This window comes from Drosophila virilis, chromosome 5 (assembly GCF_030788295.1).
Source record: "Drosophila virilis strain 15010-1051.87 chromosome 5, Dvir_AGI_RSII-ME, whole genome shotgun sequence".
NCBI lineage: Eukaryota > Metazoa > Arthropoda > Insecta > Diptera > Drosophilidae > Drosophila > Drosophila virilis.
In genome coordinates, this window is record NC_091547.1 from 7,401,991 (window position 1) to 7,429,918 (window position 27,928).

General features: G+C 40.0%; 3 protein-coding genes across 3 annotated transcripts in view; 2 read left to right on the plus strand and 1 right to left on the minus strand.

The window, feature by feature from the left end:
* The window catches only part of LOC6626961 (uncharacterized), a 129,656-nt gene that overhangs the window by 3,290 nt on the left and 98,438 nt on the right, over nucleotides 1-27,928 (plus strand). Inside the window, exon 2 of the mRNA XM_015173579.3 lies at nucleotides 14,980-15,101. The gene's annotated coding sequence lies outside the window, so the exon portion shown is untranslated. The remainder of the gene's footprint in view (nucleotides 1-14,979; nucleotides 15,102-27,928) is intronic.
* On the plus strand, nucleotides 9,491-10,442 carry LOC6626835 (uncharacterized). The gene is made up of 2 exons (XM_002050801.4): nucleotides 9,491-10,184; nucleotides 10,240-10,442. Exons 1-2 carry the CDS (start codon nucleotides 9,510-9,512, stop codon nucleotides 10,336-10,338), a joined length of 774 nt encoding a protein of 257 aa, XP_002050837.1. The 5' UTR covers nucleotides 9,491-9,509; the 3' UTR covers nucleotides 10,339-10,442.
* Nucleotides 25,546-26,833, minus strand: LOC6627055 (uncharacterized). Its single transcript, XM_002050800.4, has one exon. It carries the CDS (start codon nucleotides 26,617-26,619, stop codon nucleotides 26,029-26,031), a length of 591 nt encoding a protein of 196 aa, XP_002050836.1. The 5' UTR covers nucleotides 26,620-26,833; the 3' UTR covers nucleotides 25,546-26,028.

The following is a 27,928-nucleotide window of genomic DNA, read 5'->3' on the forward strand; positions in this document are numbered from 1 at the left end:
TTTGAGGCAGGTCGAGGAACCGCACGAACTGAATGTCAAGGCACGTGACCATCTCCAGCTGGAAACAAACGTGATGCTGATGATGCCTGTTGGTGGAGCACAGCTTGGACACAATGGGACACAGTGGGACACTGGACGGCGCATTGATTTGCCATTAGGCGGGCAAATGAGTTTACTTCGACACCACTGGCTCCACTTGTTTGTCTATGTGTTGGTGCACTCAACCGGAAGTGATGCTCAAATATACGCACACACAACTTAATACCTACACACACATACACCTACATCTATACACACGCTGCTCTGACGACTTTCACTGCTTTGGGCCAAATGTCTTTAGCTTGTGGCAAGCTGGCACGCACACACACACACACACACACACACACATATTGACATGACTGCTAATGGCGCTTAGGCGCCCGACTTAATGATGTAGAAATGCATCAATATAATCAAGGTAAGGTAGACCGCCTGCACTGGACCGCCGGGAACCCGCCGTGTGTATCCATCTACTGCGACTCTTAACATTTGCAGTTGGTTTAACCGCATCGGCATCTAAACAAATTGCTTATTTACATAGATGCTGCCAGATAATAGGCCAGCATTCTATGCGAAATTATCATCCCATTAGCAATTTGTGGCCTGGCATTTTGGACACTTTGATTGTTTTCACTCTGATTATGCCAAAGGTCATACGCCGAATAGTTAATTTGGCCAATCATTCAACCATTGTGGCTGCTTAAATGTGTTTCCATTGTTTACGCAACTGAAAGTCTCTTTAAGTGAAATCTTAAGTAAGTGTCAGCTGCATCTCTGATTGGTTTAGTTGGGTAAATTGTTAAAATATTTGACATTTAATTAGGCTGTCTATTTCGGCAACAATTTTGGCAAAATGCAATTAAATTGTTTTCAGCTTGTGTTGAAATGAAGAACAGTTGTTGATTCGATCCGACGGGCTGATACTCTAATAAGTCGCTGAAGGATCAGACTGTGAGAGCGAAGAAACTTTAGAGCACATTCTAGATGATTTTTCAGGCACTTTCTCAGCCATGGCGGGTCTTGACCCTTGACACCTTGTGCCACAACCTTTCGAAAATAGAATCTTGCTAAACTTCTTTGTCCCATCAAAATTCAGTTTTCGAACAGAAAGTAAAGGTAAAATATTTTTCGCGTGCAAAATATTTGTCTAGCTTTTTAATCAGTGCCACAAATGGTTTTGATGATGAGATTGTTAGCGGAAAAATCTAAAAATTTCGCACAATCTTTTAGCTAGTCAAATATGCAAATATTAAATTAAAATATTAAATTAAAATTTAAAAATAGAAAGGATTGAGTTTGTTTGTCACAAACGTCCGTTTGCTCTTGATACGATGGAATTAATCAATTTTCAGTGAAAATCTCTATGGAATATGTGTGCGTGCAAATCTTTATAAATCCCAATTTAGTTATTGACAGTGTGTATTGAAATTTTGACAACAAATTAAATTTGCAAAACAAAAAACATAAGTGCATATAAGTATTTTGCCAGTTGGATTACCAGCTTTCATACGAATCTCGTAATGATACCCTGCTCTCAAATTTGTAAGAAGGTTATGTGCACTCTGTGCAAATGTTCGTAACGGGCAGTGGGATTTAAGTGTTTGAATAACTTTTCACATAAAATGACAGAAAATATTATACATATTTAATGTCGGCTTTGAGCTGGGCGTACCTTATAAAAAGAAAATGTACATATATATACATAATATTAATGCCACACAGTTTTCTCAGTTTCAGTTAAAGTGTATTTTGCATATTTCTACGAAGTATATTATGCCCCATTTTAATTATAAACTAATCTTTTAAGGTAGTTCCAGCAAATAACATCCTTTCAGTCTTCCATTCATTGATTCTGGGAAAATTAAGTTTGTTGGCTTCAGCAAAGCAGAAAGTTCTTGGTATTTGGTAGCAAGTGCTTGGATTGCAACTAAAATTAATGGAACATTTAGATCCTTTGCTATGTCTCTGTGCATGTTGCATTATCTACACGGTATTTGGTAGTCGAGCACAATTATCGACAACATACTTAGTTGGGTTTTTCTGACAGTTTTGTAAGCTGGCGCTCGTTTTTTGACTGCAAATCTTTTTGCTTTTATTCGCATTTACCTATAAATGCGAAAATTGTTTTCGGGCATTAGATTAAAGTATGTCAGTTGGCAACAACAATTTTTTATAGCACACACTCAAACGCACTTGTAGATAGCCCAGTGCATATAGTACATAAATTTAATTACACGTCCGTTTTGGCATATTTACGAGTCTGTTTGTGTGTGTGTGTGTGTGTCGCGCGCAGACACACACTTCTACGCATATGTTTGTATATATATATATATATATTTGGCATGAAAATGTATTTATGGTCATGTCAAATAGGCTAAAGTTCTCAATGCCATATAAATTGAGCACACAAACAAACACAAATCAAATATGCAAACGAACAAATTGCTCCGTATGTGAGTGTATGAATAATGTCGTTGTCGAGGTGTTTGTATCAAACAGCCTCATCGACACCCAACGAAGTTTCAACCACAACTCCCTTCTAGTCGGGGCCGCTGCTTTGTTGTTCATGCATATGATTTTGAATATTTAACAGGTGCCACGGTTGCTGGACTACAGCTCGGCTCACTCGCTTCTGTTGCATACTTTATGGCGTGCGATATATGCATGCGAGTATAGTTCAGTCGACCATGCATTTTCCATTTTGTTTAGCAACAACTGTGGTTGAAACAAAACGAATACCAAATCAAATTTGCAGGGTATTGACATGCGATGCAGCATTAACGCCTGCCCAGAGCAACATCTGCCATTGAATACGTAAGAGGTTGAAGGTTTAGATTCTACAGAGACGTTGATATGTCCGGAGCATGGGAGTAAGTGCCAAGTTTGGTCAAAACCTTGATATCGACATTAAAGCTGGATGCTGCAAAAAGACAGACATATCAAAAAATGTCGTGAGAAAAGCACAAAAACTGAGAAACTAGCTTGCACGGAAACAGATATTCGAGAAACATATAAAGATATGGCGACTCGGCTGTTTATGGTGATTCTTAAAATATATATGCATATTATAGCATTGTGATATCCTTTCCAAGTGTTAAATTGAGTTAGACTTTTGAATTGTTTCCTCGCGCAGCAATTTCGCCTGATCAACTAGCCCAAAATAAGGCCTGGGAGTGTATCAGAAATAGGCAGCTGGAAGGATTTTGCTGTAAGCAGCATTACATAGCTACTAAATATCCTCCGAAGAATACATTTAATAAATGTATATTTCTTAAAAATACTCGATAAATTGCCCTCAAACATTTTTCACTAGATAAATAACAAGTCATTGTTGAAGCTTGTACGACTAGCTGTTAATTTAAATTCCCTTAAAGCATATTCATTTGTTTGCTGTTGAAACAAATGGCCATAATAGTTATTCAGCAAATAAATGAAATTAAAAACCATTTAAATTGAATATAGTTGAATTGCTGGTGACTTAAAGCTGCAGATGTCATTAAATCAACAAGAAGGCAAAATGGCTATGCTGCAAATAGTTTAAATTCCTTTCGCTCGGGGCCCACTGTCAAGAAAAAGTAGCAGGCGATGAAAGCTATGCAGCGACATGGAAAAGACCACAGCAGGGAATGCAGCTAGAGAAAATGGTGAGATGCCATTGAGGCTGTGGATGGGGGCTAAGACTGAGACTAAAGCTGGCGAAGCTTTTGAGCAGCTGTCTCAGGCTCAAATCCCAAATGCATAGACAGCTGCTCTGCTGCAAAAGCAATGTGGGCCAGGGGGTCAGGGGGCAGGTGGCCAACAGTCGACGAGTGCTGGCTACCAGCTTGAAAAAGCAATTCAAATGGAATTTAATGCCATTTTAATTGAGCTCTATGTCTTTGCTACTGAATGTAGCTCAGTTACTATTCGTTCTCTCTTGCTTCAACGCAATCTCTCTCACTCTCTCTCTAACTTTCTATCTCTACTTTGCAGTTTGGATTCACTTAAGTTATTTATGGTAAACACGTTGTGTTAAGAGGTTTTTCACTTGCCATTGCCCTAGGATGAAAATTCGATTTGCATTTTATTCAATCGGTTGCTTCGAATTGGCAATTGCTTGAAACTTCGTGTTGTTATTGTTATTGTTGTGGCTAACACATAAATTTGTGCAACCACAATGCATCAATTTTAATTTGCAGCCAGTCGGCTAGCATATTTATTTAAAATGCATAAATAAATTACTTCAAATGATGCGTTACATGCTGCAAATGAAAATAAAACTCCCTAGTTCTGCCTATCATAAGCCCAGTCCAACTCTTAGAATCCTTCGCTCTGCACCCTCATGTTTAGACTCAGCGTTGTTGATGTGCAGCATCAGCAAGAAGACAATTTCAATTTATCATAATTTGCTCGCAAATTACTTTTTCGCCAACGCTTGCCAACTCACGTTGCCAATTTGGTAGCGCCGCGAGTCGAGGCCGACGACAGGTGAATCGGGTTTCCAGTTGATTGTAGAAATGTGGAAATGGGAGCTCGGCAAATATGGCAGCCATTAAAGTGATAAACCTCAAGCCAACAGCTGTGTAAACACATTGGACCCATAGGCATTTGTTTGGGCCTAAGCAGTTTTCCATTTGTGTGTGTGTGTGTGTGTGTGTGTGCGAGTGGGGTGGTGGGCATATATACATGTATTTGGTACATATAAGTGCGCAGTTATAAATGTGTGTGGGGTATGCACAAGGGCTCAATTTGTCTAGACCAACTGACTGTGTCAGGTTCTGGTGCACATTGATACCCTAACTCCATTTAATAGTTCAAATATGTTGCCCTTGGGCCAAACATGAAGCCCTTATTGTAGTTGTTATTAAAAGCAATTGAATTGTAAAATTAGCCTAGCTATGGCTTTTAAACGCATATGCTGGAAGTCTCTTAATGATAAAGACTTCTGTATGTATGTCAATTCCTCTTATAGCGATTCGGGACAGGTGTTGAAAAAGATAGTTGACATGTTGACTTATATTTTAGCTAAATTGTTTTATTAATTAGATCTTATATAAATTACGATAGCTCAGCATCTGTGCACGCAGATACATATTCAAAATTGGGCTCCTTAAAATTCTTTCAATTTTCAGTAGAAATATTAAGTTTACAATAAATTACATAATTTATTTAATGAATTCGTAAACTTTCTCATATTTTGAGTTCTTAAGCATACTGTAGAAGCTTTAGGGCTTTATAAACTTAGATTATGTTCAGGTTTCAGTTGTTCCTTATTTAATTAACACTGCGGGGTATGTTTCAGTCAAGCATGCCTCATATTTTTTGTTGATTGTATTGTTGAAAACACTTTGTAGATGCACAAGCACCCACTCACAGATACATGCGCACTCTCACACACTCAAACACACACACTCACACGCACTCACACTCGCTGCCAACGAGCTGTCATAAAAATTGAGAAATGTGACTGCGATGAGTGTGCACCATTTGGATGTTGTTTTACTTGCTTGTTGTTGTTTCGTGTCGCTTTCTATATACACTTTTGTTGTCTACCCTGTGTGTGCTTACCTGTGCACGCCATTTGCCTTTTTAATTGTTTAGGTCAGACTTAACAATGGGGACTTGCAGAGTTCTATTTTTTTTTTTTCTTTTTGTATATGATGCAATGTTCGAGCATCCTCCAAAAGCGGTTAGCCTGGAAAATTGTCTGTCATTGACTATGTCAGCTGGCAACAGGTTTTTGTTGCCGTTGCTGATGTTGTTGTGCACACAGTTCGACTTAAATGGTTGATAGAAGTGAATGCACTGTGACACTTTAGTTTAGCACTATTCAGTCTAGGCCTTCTCCAGGGTTCACCGATTTCGAGCATCTCACATCATTTGTCTGCTGACAACGCAGATGTTGCCATGATTTTGCATTTATCCGTCCGACATTTTGCACCTGAGCATGGTCTGAATTTAAATTCTATCTCAAAATCGAATCTAGCGCATCCTTTGATTATGGCCGTGCAATGCCTCCTGTTCGTCTTACCTTGGGGCCATCTTTGTCTCGACTTTGTTGCTTCAAATTGGCTGCCTGACTGCCTGACAGCCTGGCTGATAATATAAATATCATTGCTGCTTGCACATAATTAAGCAGGAGAGTAAATGGAGCTGCCGGTTGCTGCTAAGCCTAACGAGACCTCGTAGAAAACTTGCTGCCAATGGCTCTACTGGCATTAATTCTATTTGTATGCGTAGCTGTCTGTGTGCGCCTGTATGTGTGTTTAGATTTTGGCTTAATGCGCCAGTCTGTTGACTTTCAGCTCTGTCGCTAATTAAGCCTGTTTATCGGCGTTAGTTTGGTGCTCCACTTTCTCAGTAGACATCATCGGGGCAGGTTTTATCAGGCAACTCATGTGTGTTTGCTGTTTCTCTCTCTCTCTCTCTCTATATATATATATATATATATATATATATATATACGCCCAGCTCGCGTCTTTTGTAACAAGCAAGTACCCTTCTTATGCGTATCGAGATGCCAATTCCCATTTCGATTGCCATTCCCACTTCATATGCCCCTACTTCTTTTACATTGAGTGCAATAATAAAGCGATTCTCCCAAATGCCACAAAGCCTTCAAGTTCTAGTCTAATTGAGTAAATTGTCCAGGGAAATGAAAATGGCATAGCACATGAGTCTGTGGAATTGTCATTGAAACAAATACACGCACAAACATACACATAAACAGACGCACATCTAAGTGCCTTGTTTGGTTGTGTGCGTGTGTTTTGCTGTCGTCTGTTTTGTGGTCGATGCGCAAAATCTCAAACAGCTCGCAAACAAAGCAAAAAATGCAATTTGAAAACTCGCACACACATACGAACACACGTACAGACACACACACACACACACACACATACGTACTTCGAAGGACTCAATTGTTTGTGGTTTGCGTGGCCAGTGACATTCTATTAGCAGATAAAACTAATTACATGAAAATCTATTGCGAATGACAGCGACCACATTGCGCAATTTGCCAGCATAGCCCGAAAGTAGGCAACACTTTCTGTCTGCTCGTAAAATAGTAAAGTTTGTGTGTCTGTTTTTCCGGCAACTTTAACTTTTGCCTGCTGCCATGTTTAGTGGTCTCTGCAAATGAAAACATTTAAATATGCATCATACATGACCACGCACACACACAAGAAATTTTATCGCACAGGGGTTACCTGGCAATTGGGCGAATAACCAAATGATTTATCACGTTGATGCATATTCCCAACTGCTGTTGCAGTTGCCATTAAACTGTGGCACAGCCACTTCTGCATGCTGACAGTTTTGTAACCTGTTCAATTTAACCTTTGACCAGCCGGACTGTTCAGGCTAGACACGTGTGATTGCATCTAACATATCCTGTACGAAATCGTATGTCGCTTAAAACTATGCCCAAAAACAAAGGATAGCAGGAATAATTCAACAATAATAATTCAATATAATAGAGTCAAGTATATGTTAATTGCCTACAATATATTTAATCATTAGGATTAAGTTGCTTTGCCAAAATCTAACAATTAAGTTAAGGTCCTGTTTAGTTATGTGATTCGGGATTTTATACCTTGCACAAACTTAAAGTTATGCCAGAGTGATCAATCTCTCTTATTGGTTGTTTGAAAGGGAATGTTTCAATAATTTAAATTAGAAATTTCTGTCAAAAGGCAGTTTCTAGGTACAAATAATCATACAGTTACTCCAGCATACTGGGTATCTGTTCTTTCGAATCTATAATTCCTGCCTGGTTTTAAATAACATTTTCTAAGGAAAAGCCTGCAGTGAACGGAAAATGTTCAACTTTTTTGAAACATATTTTAGTTAGTTTGCGGAAAACGTAAAATGTTTCTCAGATTGATTTTAAACGGTATTCAAAGCATGCCTGAGTTTATAAACGAATTACAAAGTGTGACAAGTGGGTAAGGAAAAATGTGTACACAAAAGCACGGTCAACTATTTCCGGTTCACTCGGCATTTCACTAGCAAACATTTTTATTGTTGTTGTTGTTGTTATTGTTGTTGTTGCTGCCGTTGCGGCTCGTTGTCAAGCAAAAAACCGAGCTTACAATAGTTAATACCATGTGTATGTATATCGATTGTATGACTGTGTGGCAACGGTGCGTATGATTGTTGCTTTTGATTTACCTGTGGGATAAAGTGGGATGTTGTTGTGGGCAGAGCGGGTGGCTTAGAAGTTAGTAAAAATAGAGACACAAATAAATTGCACGTTAGACACGTTCGAAGGCACACGGCAATATCAATGGGTAGCACAGCTTTTCAACCCAGCAGCCACGCATTGCCATGGCAATTAAGTAGAACTGTCCGAGCACGGCAGCACCTAAATCCCAGCCTGTAGATATCCGCTTTATGAGCACTGGATATCTGTACAGTTGAAATTCTTCTAACGAACATCCTTCTTCGGCAGACATTTTCTCTTGAACTATTATGAATTTGGCCCTCTATTAGGCGCACATCCCTCTTGAGCGACCGTCCACGCGAGTTTTCCCTGTACATGTTTTTGTCAATGATTCCAATAAATGCTGTGCTAACATTTTGTTTTCTTTTGCGACCTCTCGTCAACTACAAACATGTTCTAAGCGCACACAAGCGCAGTTTTCATAAATGTTTGGCCAAATGGTGGCTCTGCTGAGTTCAGCATGCTTTATTGTTTCTCTGAAATGGCAATTAGAGTGATGTCTCAGAAAAAGCAACCAGAATTTGAGCTGGATTGATTTTCGCCTAATACAGATCTTCCAATTTGCGATTAGCTGCCCCAATTCAGAACAGAGGAATTGAAACAGGCAAACAAATTTTAAAAAGTGTACAGAAACAGGACACAAATTTATCATTTTATTCAGTATCGATTTTGATATTTTGTGGCTGCCTGTTTTATGTGCCTCTGCATCAGTAGCATTTACTGAAAAGTTTTCATACATATCTAAAAAAGAAAAGAAATTAATAAAGTCTAAAAATATTAGATTTTTGGTTAGGAAATATATCTGCTATTTTTCCAGCTAAATCAGGTCGTTCCTGTTCGGTTTGTCTTTATCTTTTGGCAGAATGCATAATTATTGTTTATAGAAAATGAGAAAAGTTTAAAATACAGTAATTTGCAATGTTCACTTGATGTGCAACAAGTTATGTCTGCTTGTTACTTATCTTGACGCTGGATTGGGGGAAAGGGGGCGCTGCATTTGGGCGCCGGCTGCTCGGCGTTGTGTGTTGTTTTCCGTCGAGCACTGATAAGTGAACTTGTTGACATAGAGCTGCTGCTGCTGCTGCTGTTGCTGTTGCTGTTGCTGTTGCTGTTGCTGCTAATTAGACTAATTGGCGCTTGTTGCATGACAAGCCACTGACGCACAGGTGAAAGGAAATTCTTGTAATTGCCAAGCTCAATGGCTTGGCTATAAAAGCGGTCGCTTGGGATGCCTACAACAATATTCGAAGCGGCAAGCTCAGTGATTATGTTGCAACTGAAGCATTTGACGCTATTTTGCGGACTGCTCGCTGCTGTAATTAGTTTTCAGGATCATGTCCAGGCTGATGTGCATAATAGGGCGCCCTCCCTAGGCGGTGGCAAGGCCACCACCACATGTGAACCTGACACAGGTGGAGACAAGCCTGGAGACAATTTTGGAGAGAATCCTGGAGACAACGATGACAATGGTGATCGCGATAACGAATCTTTATGCAACAGCTTCCAGGCACTGCGTGCGACCATCGAAAAGGATACACTGGTGGATCTCATACAGTCACACTATCAGTGCAATTCCAAGTTTCGCAAAGCCTTGTGCTACTACAATACGACACGTTTCCAATTGGTTGCCCAGGAGCTGCAGCAAAGCGAAGTCTACAACACAATGCTGGAAGAGCTGCGCAATGCTGGTGTAGACACTACCGATATTGAGAATATTGTGGACATTTTTGCCTGCTTGCTGGTGCCGGCACCGCAGCCCGACAAGAGCTGCGATTGCAAGGCACTGCGCGGTCACACTTTCGTCGGCGATCTCTTGGCTGCCATGCCCCAACAAGCCGTGCATGACTATACGACATCTGCCCGTAAAAATCAAACCAATTACGCCCGGTTTGTCGACACTGTGAGCTCGTCGGGCTTCCAGTCGCGTATGCGTGCCAACATGGTGAGTATTTGAGGTACCTCAGACTATTGACTTATTGCGAAAAAACTGTTGACAGATGAAACGCGATGTGATACGTCCACTGCGTACTCTCCGCCGCAATGGCTGGGATATGCCGGAGCTGCTGCGCGCCGTAACGTCCATTCTCTCCTGGTGAGAACGAGGACAGCAGCTAAATAACTTCCATTTATGACATGGCAATTAATTGTATTCCAAATATAGCAAAATGTCTAGTAAAATGAGCAGTTGAATTAATGTCAACATAGCTTCTTTACTTTATGAGGTCGCTGCTCAGGTATACATGATGGCCGTGAGTCTAAAAAGATGTCGTTGGTTCAAACCAAAATTTAACCTTGATATTTGGCTAGTGAACCTGCTAAATGTATCGCGTTTTCGGAAAATTTAATACTCTCTTCTGACCACATAAAGTATATATATATATGTTCTTGTTCAGGCTGATCAACATGCAAGCTGGTCTCTTCGCTGTCTTGATTAAATTTCGCAACGCTTCATTCTGAGTTTTTGCTTATTTACGCACTTGAAATTTCATCAAATTATTTTATGAATTTTGTATTTAATTAATAATCTTGTCTAAGCATGCAATTAGGACTTATTTACGAAAATTATCGCTTTTCAATAAGCATCAATGACATATTTAATTATGTTTAAATTGGTTATAAAGGATGCATTATTTAATGTAGCATCGCTTGGCACAGCTCCCAGTTGGCTAGTGTGGATTTTGGCACACTGGACTCGCATAATTTCCATTTAGCGAGCCAAGTGCCAGCTCAGGCACTTGGCGCGCTTGACAAACAAATTAACGCTCGTTACACTTTCATTGCATGCGCTCAATTTACGGCCCAAACGAACGACGGCGGGCAGTTGCTAGTTTCCCCGATGCCAGCTGTCGTTTTGCCAAGCAACGGCAACAACATTTACAACAACAAACAAAGCAATGGACACGCCGATCCATAAATACCCTTGCAGAATTAGGGCTTTAAAGTCGTATTATGCAGAAGCTTTAGACCCTAGCTATTCTTCCTATATGAGCCATATGATGTAGTAATTCGATTATTAATTCATTTTGGACATTAAATTATACAATAATTTTATTTCTAACCAACTATTTCGATAGTTACAATATCGCTCCTATAAATCAAATAATATACATTTATGATCCTGATCGAGAATGTATTCAATATGCTCTATAGGATCAAAGACATCTTCATCTATGTGTAACATATTTCTTGGAATTATAATATTCTCTGCCTGGGTACAATAACAGCTTTAACAAGTGCAGAGGCTGTTCAGTCTAGTCCCTGGCATACGCCGCCTTCCTTGTGGTGGGTGGGGTTTGGGCCTCTATGTAGAAGCCATGCAGTTTTCATGTCGCTGAGCGCCTTCTCATGGCAATTGATTTATGCGCGCGACGTGACTTCATTTTGGGCAGATGGGGCGGGCAATTGGGCGTGGCAGCGGCACCTGTTGTGTGTCGCCGGTGCGCTTATTAAATTAACAAAATAACGATCTGTTTCGCTATCTGTGTGCGCGTCTGCCTGATTTGTCTCGTGTGAGCGTGAGCCAAATTCAATGCCGTTATGCATTATAACTGTATAAACAAATCGCACGCCCACGTGTACGTGCGTGCCCAAAAATAAACACCGTCACGCACACACACACACACACATACATAGCAGCAGTACGGAAAACTCTCCTGTGTCAATCAAGTTAAATGTTAATGAATTACTCGGCATCGGCACAAGGACATGCTGACAGGACAACGCCGCCAAGACTGACAAGTTGTTTTGGTTTCCATGTGCTTAACACTCTTGTGGTCGCTTTTTTTTCTTCCTCTAGTGTTTGCTCTGCGGCCAGTGCTACTCGAAGGGAGAATGTGTGTCGAGCACGGCTGGCAGTGGAAGTCCGAGTGGTTGGTCTGTCAGCGCACAAAAGCGAAATAAATCGTAGCATACTTACGTGCGCAAACAATTTTTCCCGTTTGCTACACCCTGCAAACATAGATTCTGTAAGAGTGAGGGTATAGTAAACAGATGAAAATTAAGATAGATGTATTTTCGTTACTAAATCTCAAAAATTAGCTTCCTTCAGACAATTATCTAGACTTAAATCAATTCCAATTCTTGACTTTTATCCTATAAAGGGTTCTGCTCAAATTTGTTGCACCTATATGTTGCGTATCGTATGCTTTACTAACCTTTATTTAAAATTGTCTGTACATTTATTCGTTTATCATCAAATCGAGGTAATGCAGCAGGTAAAATCTGTTGTCCATAACTTTGAAATATATTTTACTTATATAAGTTTGTACTCAAATTAGCGTATGATCGAGCCTTAGAAAATGGGTGGGGTAGGGTAACTGCCTGTCGAGCTTACTCAGTTGCTTTGCTTGGCTTCGTTTTCACTTACGCTCTCGTTTGATTTTGCACGTTGTTTTGCCGGGCAATACGTGTCATTGAATTCATTATGCTGTCAGCATGTTAGTCGCTTGCCGGTTGCCCGGTTCTGCTGGGGGCGTGGCTATGTTACGTGCAGCAGATTAAAAATATGCATTGCGAAATTAATTAATTAACGCTGCTCTTGTTAGCTGCCATTAAATCAGTTGTTGTTGCTGGCATTTTTCGCATTTCCCGCGTTTTATTTATTTTGTATGGCAACAAGCGCACGACAATTGTTACAAATTAATTTTACTGTGCAAATTAAATGCAAAAACATGTTTAATTTATGTTTGTTTAAATAACTTTACGTAAAGCAAACATACTTTGCCAAATTGATTCAAAATTAATTAGTCCAATTAAGTTTAATGGCAGCTTTAAAATTCAAATACAATAAATTAGTATATATTTAAAAATAAAATATTACGCTCATTTATGAATTAACCACAATGCTGCAAGGGATCGCAAGTGAGGCCAATTAACAATTATTTATTATAATCAGAATTGTTTCCTGCATACATTTAACGACAAATTAACACAAATTAATAGAGCTGATGAACTTTATAATGCACAAGAATAAGAATGCCAGATTAAAATGCCAAATTGATTTAGAAGCCAAACTACGACCAAAGAGCCAAACCTTATGAAACTTGGTTGAGTTTTAACCGAGCTCAAGGGAGGGAAATGTGGACCTATGTCTATATAAGATAATAGCGAGTATACCACGGACTTGCCCTTGGCACTTTAAAAACAAGTTTTAAGCCGCATTTTTTTCGTTATTTAACTATATACATAGAAGGGTCTGCCTGAGATTAAAAATACCTTGTGCTTAAAATGTTCTATAAAATTCCATTAAATGTTGAAAGGATGGTCTTGTTAGACATGCATCCTCAATGCTAGCATCCATTATTCGACCGACATAATTGTTTGAACCATCCTCGAACTCGAACACATCGCGTATCCGCAACACAATCCAGTTGTGGCCTCCAGCGCCAGCGGTGTGGATAGTTAAATGAATTGCCCGACCCGTGTGGAATTATCAGTTTTCTGGCAGGAAATTCCGTGCATAGCACCCCATTCAGTAGTTCAGCTTATTGTCAATCAAGTTGAACAAGAGCACGCGACTGGCATTGCACAATGGCCACCGGAAACATGTTGGCAGTTCCCAAAACAACAATAGAAACAAACAAAAGCAGCTGCACACGCAATAATTACCTGATGAGTTGATAATTTCACACCACTTGTCCATCCCATCGCCACGTTCATGTTCTCGCTTCCCTTGACGCAAGCCTGTGCACTAATTTGCCAGCGTATATTTCGTAGAACTGGGTATGCATGTGTGAATATTATGCAGAAGGTTTATTAATATTGGAAAATTTAAGTCAAGTTTAAGTTTGTTGTACTTGAGAAGCAAGGCGATAGTGTAATACTATCATATCGTCTGGGTGTACAAATAAATAAGAAAATCATGAAAATCGCATAGAAGGGTCATATTTAAGGGAGATACAAGAGAGAGTTAATAAAAAGGAGAAAGAGATTGACTGAAATACCCTTATTTATATATTATTAAGACAAAATCTTAAGATAACTAATTTTAATTTACATACAGACGCTGGCTTCAATAGATTTTGTATGATGAATGTGTTATATTCCCGGTCAAGATTAGTTTAAGTACACTTTTTCAGATAAAAACAAAAAAAACGTGACCTGCCTCAGAATTGTCTACAAGAACCTTATCTTAAAAGTTTGACCTGAATTTTTCATTAACCATGCAATCTGTGGGGGAATTGTAACAATTTGTTGGCTTGATTTGTTCTAAAATTGCATTACGGTAACGATCTGGGGCCAGTGCTTCGATTGCAACTGCAACCGCAACTGCATTTGTGTGGCACTGACTCTATATGTTTAGCTTGTGGCTGAGGCATTTCAAATGGCTGCCGCAATTGTGGCAAATGCGATTTGAGGCCCGCATTTGAGGCAAGCGAAAGGCATGTGGGCTCCCAAATGCATTACAGTTGTTCGATTTCCTTACATTTTTTGTTGCAATAAATTGAGTTTTCCAGTTTGCAAGTTTCTTTTTTCGACAACAATTCAAGTGACAAATTGTTCAATTCATTACAGAATAGTATTTTACTTAGAATGCTTTTATAGAATTAAATTTAGCAACGTTTTTTTTTTTTTTTTAAATTTACCTAACTAAAAGTCAAAGCTAATACTGAAGACTAGTGTATTCGCCAAAAGATATTAGGGGTGTATAAAAACACACTACATTTACTTTATTATTTATTTAATTTTATTTATTTATGCATTTACATAAATTTTATCATTTCCTCTTTTACTTTTAGATTAAATTAACAATGTGAAATTTGGAATTTCGAAACTATAAATTGGCAAACTTTTTCAATTTGTAAATTTACTCAAAATAACAAAAAGAACTGGAACGTATAACACAATTGGATACAAGTTGGTAAGTTTCAGTAACTGAACCAGTTACTTTGTTAATTTTTTGCGGGAAATGCCACCAGGCATTACTTGTAGCAGGATATTGAAGTTAATACTATCTCAGCCATTGGCCCAGCGGCAATGTTTCTTGTAGCCTTTTTGTTTTGTGGATTGACCAAGTCGGAGTTTGGCTGTGGCTGGGGTTGAGCTTTCGGGTAATGTGTTCGTTGATAAAGCAACAGCTATTGCTCAATACTCGTAATGTTGAAGATTTATGAGGGAGCTGCTATCGGTTTGGTAGTTGGCCAGTTGGCCATTTGGCCGGGAACGAACGAACTGTAAGTGAAACCAAGCGCAACAGCTATAAATAAATGCTGATGCTCGGTCATAGCTAAAGAAATAGCCAACATCCGGAGTATCGGTTGACAAATCTCATTATGGGCCACTGGTTATGATTTGTGGTTCCCGCTGGGCATCCAAATGGTGTTCGGCTGCTTATCTGGGAACTGCTACAGCATTCTTGTTGTCTATTCGAAATCGGATTGATTGCCATTGATTCTCGAACGTTATTCTCTTTGATTCTTTGCTGTAATTGATAAATATTATATTGCGTAACAAGATTTCATTACCGTTCTGCTCATGTATGCATTTTAAGTGCAATTTGCGGTTGTCAACAATACATAAATTAATTCCGTCTGTCCCGCGTTGCCGAGCTCGAAATGCGTACAATGGATACTGTCCCCCAAAAGTGTTGGCATTTTAATGAGCAGAAGTGCACGACAGTCCAAAAAAGGGTGCTCCTGTGTGGTGTGCGCGACTAGGAGATACCCTACACAAAGCGTCCAATTGCTTTAACTAATACTTAAGCTTTCTTTTGTGCACACATATAGAAAAGCTGAAATACATGGAGATACACCCACACAAGCAAGCACACACGCTGCCTGCAGCTCAGGATAGCTAACGGCTTGCTTCTTCTTCTTTTCGCGTCACTCTATCAATAGGCTATGAATTTCGGGGCTTTAACATGCCGTACAAAAGTGTTTACATTCCAAAGCACAAGGTTCTGCCCTTCAAAATTAGGCCTTTCCTACAACACGTTTCACATTGCGTGACAAGCTTATGATACCCTCTACAAGGATTACAAAAAATGAGTGAGAAAATGCATGCAAAATGCATAAAACAAAACAAAGAAAAATTGGCAGAATGCCAGTAAAAGTGAATTAAAAAAAATAAATGGTAAAAAAAAAATGGAAAATGTTTTCGCAAGGTCGATTGCCATGCAATTATAATGAAATTCGAGTGCGTGGCAGCGTGGCAAATATTGCAATTGCAATTGCTGCTGATGCAGCAGCAGCTGCACATCATGTGTGGCATACTTTCGGATTGTTGTCCCCCTGTTTCCTCCTTTGGTCTGGCCAGTGCAGGGGCTGCTCTGACACCAGCAGCTCTTTTGATTTTTTTTTTTTTTCCTGTTGGTTCCTTCAGCTTTGTTTGCTGTTGCCGCTTATCTCAGCCCGCCTTTAAACAACTAGCTGAACTATTACTGTTGCGTTTGCTACAGCATCCGTTGCTGCTCCTGCTGCTGTTGCTGTTGCCTTTGGCTTGGCCAAAGTGGCCATGCGGGATGTTGGTTCTTAACCAGCGCAAATATGTTAACCTACAACGACAGCAGCGCTACAGCTAGTTAAATAAATGCGCTTGAGATAAACTAGCGCTTTGTGTGCCATTTTCATGAGGGAATGCTCAATCTCTGCCGTTTCAGTGATCTTAAAGCCCTGGTCATTGCTTAAAGTCTGCGTTGGCATGCAAAAATGTTTGCCACACGCCCTGTAGGCTGCCCAATATGCCGCAGCGTCCACTGGCCCCGCTGTGTACGTGACTTTGGCGCCTGAAAACTACGCGCCTGTACTCAACCCGAGCACTGGCCACGAGAACATTTGGCATTGTTGGTCATTAATTTGAAGACAAAGTCTGTTTTTGGGGCTTAACCAGCGCGAGCCTTTCACAGCTAACAGGGTGCACCTTTTATAATTTATGGCATGATTAGAATAAGAAAATCTGCTTAATTTGTTTGCTTACATCTACGGCATCTATAACTAGCATAGAATTAAAACCATTAACTGGCAGATTTGCATTGAAGTGGAAAACACAAATTCTCACGGCTTCTTTTAAAATTTTAAAGCTATTGCTAAGCTAAAACTATAAAAAAATAACCATAATCACGATAAACATGATACAGCATTGCGTTCCAGCATTGAACTATGCGAACTCTCGTCTATAGTCCTTAAGATTCTGATATAGATTGCAGTATTGTAACAGAGTATTGCCCAGTCGAATGGATCCGATCGCAATGTTCTCAACAGTTTTAATTGTTCGTTTTGTCAACTGAGTGTACGTTAAAGATTATAGGGACAGTAGAATGTAAAACAATGAAAATCAATACTGAGAACAAAAATATATTTAATCTAGAGTATCTGTTGCAAATGAATTTTCTCGCTGATTTATCAAAACTGTATTCCGACTGTAAAAATATGTGCGCGTGATGGATTAAACACAAAACGTTATGAACACAAAGAACCAATCCTTTTAAAAACATTGAAAAGCTTCTATTATATATTTCGCTTCTTCCTGAAATTTCAATAAAGTGCACTATATCGGAAAAACGCAGTGAAATTTTAAATTTCAACCTGCTTAGAAATGCATGTTCAAATATTTGCATAGCTTAATACTTAGCACAAATTGTAACTGCCAGAGGTTACTTTAGAAAGGGCGCCATCTAATCTTTCTAGAGATCCAGCATTGAGCACAAAGGACTTCTTTTGACGAATGTCTGAACATATGCAAAAACTACGGATTATCGCAGGCTTCCTGCGGACGATGATATGCGCACAGTCTGCCTTGAGATTGAATAAACTCCTGAGCCGATTTTAAAGGCTTGTCCATGTCTGTAAGCCGGCTGAGGCATGCTCAGCTGGGCTCTGGAGAAATGAAAGCTTTGAAGCCAGGGCTCGCATTTCACTGAAAGGCAGGACTAGTTGGTCACAGTGTACTTGACCCAACCAATCCATATATGAATATATGATTTTTCGTGCAACTATCAAAAAATTCGGTCGAGAACGTCTCATCTGTCTTTTTTGCTAGTTAGGGCAAAAGAATAGTACAGGGCAAAGACGCGCAATGCTAGTTTATTTTATCTAGTCGTAAATAAGAAAAATACTTCATAAATTGTTTTTACTTTTGGGAGCTTTCGTTTTTCAACTCTTTAACAGGATTTGAGAGTGCATCAGTTTTAAATGTAACACCCTGTATATGTTTATATGTATAGCCGACTTGTCACACAGCGCACGTACGTGGCACGTATGCTGGCTGAAAAGGATTGGAAGCGTCCACGCTTTTGGTCAGCGCGAGCATCGGTCTTGGCCATCAACTCGTTTTGATGTTGTGGTCTGGCCCCACTGTGGTTTTGTCTTGCGGCTGCCACCGCTGACCCGCTGTCTGAACCTTCGTCTAATGGCTTAGCGGGCGCCTGAGAGGCAGAGAAAGAGTGCGACAGAGAAGAGAGAAAGGAGCGCGTAAAAAAAATGTTTTAGCAGCGCATTTTTGAGGTTAACAGCGTGCACGTGCTCGCCGGGGCATCAGAACCAGGACAGGACCAAAGGTGGCAACAAAAACAGCTCCATTCCGATGGCGCTGAGTGCTGGGGCAGCTGGCCAAGATTTATCAAGCACTGGAGTACGTGACGGCAAATCGTGTCAACTGCTTGGAGCGACACGAATTATGACGAATGTCGCCCTGCAAATCTCAACTGGCATTTGCGGACACATGCCAGCAAATAACTCCTAATTTTGTTTTCATTGTCTTGTCACAGCTCGCAGCACGCAGCTCGAAATTGCCTGCGAATCGCTGACCCAGAGCCAGAGGCTGCCAAAAAAACTTTAATGGATTTTTTGGACAAACCAGGTTCAAGTTAAGCGCTTAAAATAGTAATTATAATATTGTAGACGGATCTAAGTGATGAGAGGAGCAGCCCTCTGCCAAATTTTATACTTAGAGCCTACACTCTGTGTCAGAAAAGAGCTACATTTTGCGGGGATTATCCTATCAGAGCAGTTGTATTATGTCAGCTCTTCGACAATTTGCAGTCGGAGTTCCTTGCTAGAGTACTAAATGTTTCTCATTCCTTCATTCCATGACTCTGGCTCAATTGAGGGTAACCTTACGAGCTCGTCCACAACTTCCTTGCCCAAAAGCGTGGTTCGATAGCTGCAGGAGTGCCCGCAGTTAGCTACAAGTATCGAATTTAAAAGCTTATTAATGGTTACTAGCAGAGCATTGTTTTTAAGGCGATTCGATCCAGGGAGCTATTAAAAAATGTACGATTGTCTGTAAGCGGTTTGAAGCTCCTCTAGCAGCTACCCGTAAACCGAACCGAAGTTTGCGATTGCAAAATGAAAGCCAAACGGTAGGCGTTTAATAGACAACAGGCAACTGTAAACACTATTCCACTCACAATGGCCTCACTCTTGGCCACACAAACCGACGGCTCTGGCCTATGGCAACTGCCCCGGCCTCTTGGCCAATGCAATTTGCAAACGCCAAATACCAGGCATAGACTATCAAGAACGATTGTTTGCCAGACGTTATCAACGATTGCGCTCTGTGAGACCCGAAATAACAGACTTGGTGAGGGTTTTTGGCAATTCGCCGCGTTCTGTTGGCCCTGGCAACGATTTCCTGCATTCTCACGCATTGTGGGCTTTCCCCACACTTGCCAACACTAACACACACGCGCACACACGTATCGAACCAAAGTCCAAGTTTAGCATTTAAATAGGCTTTTAATGCCTTCACACTGCCCGGCTGTTTGTTTATGTTGCAGCTTTTGTCCTAAGTGCCAACAGGAGGCTTAAGTTTCCATAAGCAATTTGTGTGCTGAAATTTTCCAGCCCAAAATCGGATCTGCCAGATGCCAGTCAATTGAATAGTGGACTGAAGCCATGCAAATGCATTAAAAACTTAACTAATTTCTGTTATTGGCAAGTAAACTATATTATTCCAAAAGGCTTTTTGTTGTCACATATTTGAGCAAAAATTGGACATGGAATATTATATATGTGCGCGTTGAGAAATGCTAGTGTCGAGAATGCTCAACTAGAAGATACCTCGTAAATTTTGTACCTTCTTATAAAAACGCGCCGCAACTTTTAGCCAGCGGCTATATTTCTTCAAAACTCTGCTTCAGCCTATATTCGTTTCCAAGGCTTAAGACCTATTGAATTTGTTAACATAAAAAAAAGGAGTATGGGCATGGATACTACTTATAATTATAGCCCTTATAGATACATAGCTATATAAAGACAGACGGACATGTCTGGTTCGATTCGGCAATTGATACTGACCAATAATATGCATGCTTGTTAGATTTGCAAAAACTGCCTCATTCTACTTATTTTCAATGGGCATAGGGTATAAACACAGACTCACGTATATACATATCCACACACAAGCACACCCACATACAAGCACACCCACACATATCTATGCAGACTGATGCAAGTGGAGAGCAAACAAATTGAAATAGTTTGCATTGTTTGTTATAGTGACAATATCAACTATGCTTCTCAGTGAATATTTAGTTGAGGGAAACGAATACAAATTGCAAATTTGTCGACTGCCTTCTCATTTGAAATTTTTTTAAAAAAAAATATTTATTTCGTTGACTCGTCGTTATGGTTGTTAAAAATAGCACTTATTTTTAAATAAACAAATATGAAAGTATTTTATATTGAATTAGTTTAAGAAGTTCTTTGGTAAAATGCTTTCTATTAATCACAAGAATCTGCTGAAAAATATTATTTTCGCCGAAAGCTTATGTTACTTTACTATGTTAATACCAAAACTATTCCAAGAAAGGATTCAAGAGTTCCATGAGCGGAAGGAATATACATTTTAAATAAATTGTTTTACTCAATTTGCTTGCTTTACATGTAAATGGTAATAAAATGAATTTTGCAAAAATATATTCATGACATTCAAACAGTTCAAACAGAAATATTATGTTTGAGGCGAAAGTTCATTTTGACACTTTAAGCGCGAAAAATGTAAAATGAATAGTGTGGAAGGATAATTATGTTTACAACCGCATCTTTAAACTTACATGTGTGCACTTTAGTATATTCAGTTTAACATTAATGACGTTGTCAGTTCGAGCCACCAAACCGGCCCTGCTAGCAGCTCGGGGCCCAGTCACGTTTTCGCTTGGCTTCTCTTTTATAATAGAGCCCTGTGATATGTGCCTTGGCCTCTGTCGCCGTTGCTGCCAAGTATGCAATATATTTGATGTATATATACATTTGTAACGATGTGTGTGGGTGTGAACAAACTTGCATGCGTTTGTCTGTGTGCAAGTGTTGGCGGTGGGCAGGAGGGTGGGAGGAAGGTTGGGGTAACCATCACTATCAAAAACATTAACGGCTTTTACTTACCCGCCGCTCGTGGCTGGCAGTCACTTTTGCACTTGACACAAAAGCGAAATGTAGGCAAGCTGCTGAAATTCTTTTATGAAGCATACTTTTCAGCGTTCCTGCTGTGATTTTTCACCAGCAGCCGAGACATGCGGAGCACGTCAGGCACGCAAAACTTTGACCTATAGCCAAGCAGAGCAGAGCAGAGCAGACCCAGGCCCAGAGCGCTGAGGCATGTGTCAGGGGCTTATAATAAAAGGCGACAAAATGTTGTCGCTGTCTTGCCATATAAGTTCCGTTGGCACTTTTAAAGCGTTTATTTCTTATTTGAAAAGTTGGAACGAGTGTACATATATGAACTACCATGAAAGGTGGCCCTTTGGCACTTAACTGCTTACCGCGAACCACATAAAAGCACCACTCAAGACACACATAGGCGCCGTTTTGGTGGCCAACTTTTAATGCGGTTGCTTGACCACACCCCTTACGGTTATAGCCATCAAAAGGCAACCCTTGCCATTGGGACGCTTACTTGGCAGCATCAGCATGCCCGGCACGTTCTGTTTCATTTAAAAGTTTGCCGGCATCGGGTAAAAATCAAATAGAATTAGCACAAGACGCGCATGTGTAAGTAATGGAAAATTGTTTTCAATTTGCGCCAGGTATATATATATATATATATACACGACAACAGGCACCATGCTACGAGTGTGAATGTCTTCAATGGAGAGCTTACACCGTATGGCTTACTCACAATTGTATAAGTAGTATATATAAGTTTGTGGGTGCTTCTTAACATGTTAGGTGCGCTTCGGCAACGATTTACGCAAATACAATACAAATAGAAAGCAGGGAAAGCAGAAAGAGCCCGAAGGCAGGCTTCTGTGCTCTGTGACTAGTATTAATAATTTCCCATTTAATGCAAATCAAATAGCAACGCGCAATGCAGAGTAAATGATCTACGAAAGGCTCGTAAAGTGTGACACCCTTAAAGCAATATCTGTGTATAAATTTACAAAAAAAAAAAATGTTTTCATATTATTTGTGTAAATGTATTTAATAGGCTCAAGTGAGAAACATATTTAAATAATTGCAAAATATTCAATTTTTAAAATTAAATTTGTTGGTAATTTTAAATTAAACAAATACGAAGAAATTCTCTAAGAAGCCTAGACACAACATTAAGTTAGTTCATATGATGAAATGAACAAGCAAAGCAATTACAATTTAAAGTGAATACAAAGATTTGCTGATAGCACACCAAAAATAAATTTGTTTATTCACGCAAATCTTATAGAAATATTTACTCAATCAGCGAAATTGTCAGGTGATGGCAGTAATTAAATGCTATTCAAATTAAGAGCTTGGCCACATTGGTCAGCTCTTAAAATTTTGCATAATAATTTATTTAAATTTCGCATTTACATTTATTTAATTCTCGCATTTTGTACTTATAAACTTAGTCAAAATAAAGCCGATTAAATATGCCTATGTACTTTAATCAGGCATTCACACACACAGTTACACACTCATATACACACATAAGTGCACAGATGTCACGGGTTGCCGCGGCGCACTGGCATTCAATAAATATAAAACATATTCATCAATGTCAGCTTACGCGGCGTATTGTGCTTTAATTTTACGCCTATGTCCTTGCGGCGGCGCACTGGGGGTGGCTTTAAGGTCGCATTTAAGATATAATGTGCCGGCAGGAAGTCAATCGACAATTAAAAATACGTTTTGCTTTTAGAGCTCGTTCAGCTTATAACAAATGTGTGTAATTCAATATATTAATTCAAAACAAATTTTAAGTAATTATCTATGCTTTAACTATGTTTTTAAAAATGGAAATGAAACTTCAAGAATTGCAATGTTCAGATAACAGTGTATTAGCTTATAAAGACAAATCAAGCAATCAAAGCTCGCCTTAAATTTAAGGATTTCATATTGAGAACGTACATTTTTAAATTAAAGTATTCCTGATAATGTGGGTGATAATAGGCCTCGAAGCTTAACAGAACAAGCATTCATGATTTTCTTAGGGATTCACGAAATATAATTTGAGACATCCTGCAGCTAGTTTCCTGTAGCTCATAAGTCGCCAGATGGGCCCCGTTATCTGTTCCGGCAAACAAGAGACATATTCATTATAAGATTTGGAACATCTCTGACCGTTCGAATGTCTAATGCATTTATATTGCATATATGGATAAATATCTGTGTGTGAGTTTGTGTGTGTGTGCAATTAAGTTAGTAAATGCACCGATTGGCTTACAATGTGTACTTTATTCGAAAATAATTTGGAAAGCCGCAACGCAATCGCACAACCGACTTTGGCGAAATTTCAAATTCAAATCTTGGCTAAGCAATTAGGGCGTAACTTTGATGTGGCTTCTGGTTTGGCTTTGAACTTGACGACCATGACGGCATAAATAAGCAAATAACCAGCGGAAAATGTGTGTTTGTGTGAAAAATGCTCGAAAAATTCTTAAAGACCGACAACATTTTTCTTAAGGTACCCGCCGAATGTGAGACTTTGATTACAGCGAGACAACGGCAAAGGGTATAACTTTTAATGGGTAATTAAGCAGATTTCGAAAGGATGCCATTACCTGCCCGGCCGAGTGGCGTAATTGCAAAGTATGCAGGTGTATTACAAATGAAAAGAATGCTAGGTGGTGGGCCAGCAGGCTGGACGAGCAGTAGGGTGTTGGCATGTGTGTGTGTGTGTGTGCTGCCATTGCTAAACATGGCGCTCATCGGTTTTATTGAACTGTTTTTATTGAGTGCGCTGTGCCGCAATGTAGGCCCAGCCGATGAGTTTTTAATTAACTTTTGGCTTGGCTGTTGCCATTGACGGATTCCTGAAAATCGTTTCGAAGCAGCGCTTTAATTAGTTACGCGTTTCAAAGGCGTTCAGAGGCTGTGCTACAAGAGTGTAGCCTGATGTGTGTGCCTGTGTGTGTGTGTGTGTGTGTGCATGTGTATGCCTGTGTGTGTGTGTGTGTGTGTTCGTGGCATATGAAAAAATTGTAAAATTGCGTATGCTTGCCGGAGCACCACATGGCGTATGATTAATGCGAGCATTTTGTAAATTTTATTAAATAAATTGTAATTTATCATTGTGAAACAACGCAGCGAAAGCAAATCAAATAAATTACGCAGCACTCGAGCAAAAACTTTGACCATTAAACGCTCTAAACAAACGGAAGCCAATGACGATATCAGCTCCCACTTTCCCTCAACGCCCCGATTGAGCTGTTGTTGTTTCAGTTTTTTTTTTTTTTGTTTTTGTCTGTGGTGTTTTGTCTGTTTGCTTACTGTTTGTGTTTATTTGTTGGGGCATTTTATTGCAATTGATTTTTGGTGTCGTCAGCTGCACGCTCAGACGGACAGCCGGCGGAGAGATACGGGCTGTTCAGACTCGGACAAGTGTTGCGGCTGCGGCTTAAGTTTGTCGACAAATTGAAAACTTTTTCGTTGGCCAAGAAAAAGCAAACGCCCACAGTTAAATAAATGAAAACAGCATTGGCCAAGCCGCAAAGCCGCCAGCCAAACCAAAGTCTTTTGGCTGCCACAACCCAAACCAAAATCAGAAACCAGCTAGAATGCCATGCTGGCAGATACCCTGAGCCCAGCGCCTTGCTGTTGTTACCAACAATTTAGCTTTCTTCTATGCATAAGACGCAAAAACACTCATACCCAAAAAATTCAAGCTGCGCACTTTGGACAGCGGCTGTGCTATTTTTTCCCTTTCCGTACGCTTTGTATGGAAAATATATTCTTGATGAACTTCGGTGAATGAACCCGAACCTTATGAAATCTTGAAGGCCCAAATATGGAACTAAAATGTGTGCATAAACCAGGTCAAAAGCGTTTTCTTGCCCACTCGGCTGTGATCCTTTTCCCTTCCACATCTTCTACAGAATGTATACATATTCCTGATTAAATTCGATTACCTTTCTGTAGCTGTGCTTAAAATCTTTTGTGTTTCAACCAATGTTGTACTATATACAATATATATTTAATTCCAAGTGTTTAGCTCGACACGTTAATACAGACAGATGACTAGATCGGCTTGGATCCTGATCCCTTCCTTTCTTACTTTCGGACAAAACCAATATATCTCTTTCAACTATTTTCAATAGGTTTAGGGTACAAATATAAAGAAATATATACAATCAAACTAAGCGAGCAACAAATGCGTCTCGACTTTAATTTTACGCGTCTGGGGGCACTAAAGTTTGTGCTACGCAAATTGCGCACAGAAAGGTGCTTAAAGTTGTGGCTTATTCATAAATAAATAAACGGTTGCTGCTGCTGCTGCTGCACAGTGGTCGCAAAGTAGTTGGCCAATTGTGCAGTAATCATATTGGCAGCAAGAGGCAGTCGGCTAAGCAGCTTAGCCCAGCTATAAAATATGCATGCTGTGTATGTTATGTGTATGCGTGAGTTGAAAAGTTTGGAAGTATTTTGGTTTTTGCCCTAGGCGCCACCGGCAGAACTACAGCACACGCTGTAGATGGACTGTGGTCGATAATGGGGCACATGCACCTGGACATGGTGCTGTACCTCGTCCATCTGTATATCGCTGCTGGAGAAGGGTGAGGCGCCGGTTATCTGGTTAAAGCGCGACTCGTGTGTGCGTATGGATGCGATGCGTTCGCGCCAAGTATGCCAGAAATATTGCTTGTGTATGTGGCCACCAAATTCAAAGATCATGGGCCTTTCCGCCGGCAGATGTTGCTCCAGCGGCTGCACGCTGAGCATCATTAGGTAGCGTTCACGTTTGCGATAGAAATTGAAGCGTATATACTCCAGCGGCACCATGCTGATCAGATCGAAGCACTCGATTTCCGGATCCTGGCCTAGACAATACCAGTTGGGCTCACTGCCGTATTCCTCGTGCTTGTAGAAATTGTCGCAACCAAAGAGCAGCTTCGTGCCGGTGAGTGCGATGTGATATTGGCGCAATCCCACTCCGTGTGCATCCACTAGCGTGAAGGGACTTTCCACCATTACCGGCTCGTAGATCTCCTGGTATTCGGTGAGTAAAACTTTTTGCACTCGAAACATCTTGTCAGCGGCAATCGCAATGACTTTGCCAACGACTTTGGCTATAATTTAATTGAAATGTCAATCAAAGTTTCGCTGCTCCTTCGTCTGTCTGTCCGGGCGGCCGCCTCTGTCTTCTCTGTCGATTTGTTTGTTTTGAGTCGAGTTTGGGTTTGGGTTTGGGTTTTGGTTTTGGGGTTTTCGGGCTTTTGGTTTCGGCCTTGCCCCAGTCACAGTCACTGTCACAGTCGCAGCGCCTGCTCTGTTATCGAAACTGTGCTGCAAAGTCGATTAGGCGAATGCAAATCAATTCTGGCCAACCACATTGTGGTCCAGCCCATTTGCATCTGAATTTAAATTGGTATTTGTCCGGCATCCTAATTCGCATAGCTCGCCAAATGCCTGCATTTCGTGCAGTCTGCTGACTGTCAAGTGTTAACTGACTAGTTGGGCATAGAAACGCTTCTCACTCCCAGTCGAACTTAATAAATCCGAATGTAGTTGTGTTTGCAAATACTCTTTAATTGCTGAGATTCTATGTAGATAGAATTATAACAATTAGCATTGGCAACTGATGGGGCCATACGGATTTCGAATCTTAAATATAAAAATCTTAGTTAAATTGAATTTTAATTTAATGTATATTAATTACATAAGTACAATTTGAATTTAAACAATTAATTCGATTAGCATGTGGTAAAAGAGGACAGGCACAATATCTGAAAGCGATATAGAGAATTAAGCAGCTCTTTATTCTTATAATAATTTTATTCAGTTATATTTTTCCATAATACGTAAGCTTGTGATTCCAAAACCGAAGTCTCGCTCGGAAGAAGACACTCCTTAGCTCTTAACCTTCGGATAACTATCTCATTTTATTTTTAAATTTCGATTAGGGTATCAAAGTGTTCACGGGGTCGATAATAAATTTCATTTGCTTGTTCTTGGCTTCTCGCTGTCAGGGCAGACAATTTTTAGATTTTGTGATTTATGGCAAGTGTTCGCTGTCCATTACCTACGCTATCAAGTGTCGTTAGGGGACCTGGCTTTACACTAAACTGCAGTCGGTGACAAATTTCTATAATAAAATCCTTTTAGTCGTGTGCCAGAAGTGCGGCTGCTGCTCACTTGATCTCAAGAGAGTCGAAAGTGCGGCTGAGCATGATGAGATAAGCAGCATATTTGCCATTTTCAGAGCAATTAACTTCTAGCAGAAACCCATCGACTTTTGCTCAGTTCAGGAAAATGGCATAATGGCAAATACTTAAAGCTGTCATGTCCGCAAATGGTTCTGTTTAGTTTTCAAGTGTGTCATGCAATATTTGCTGTG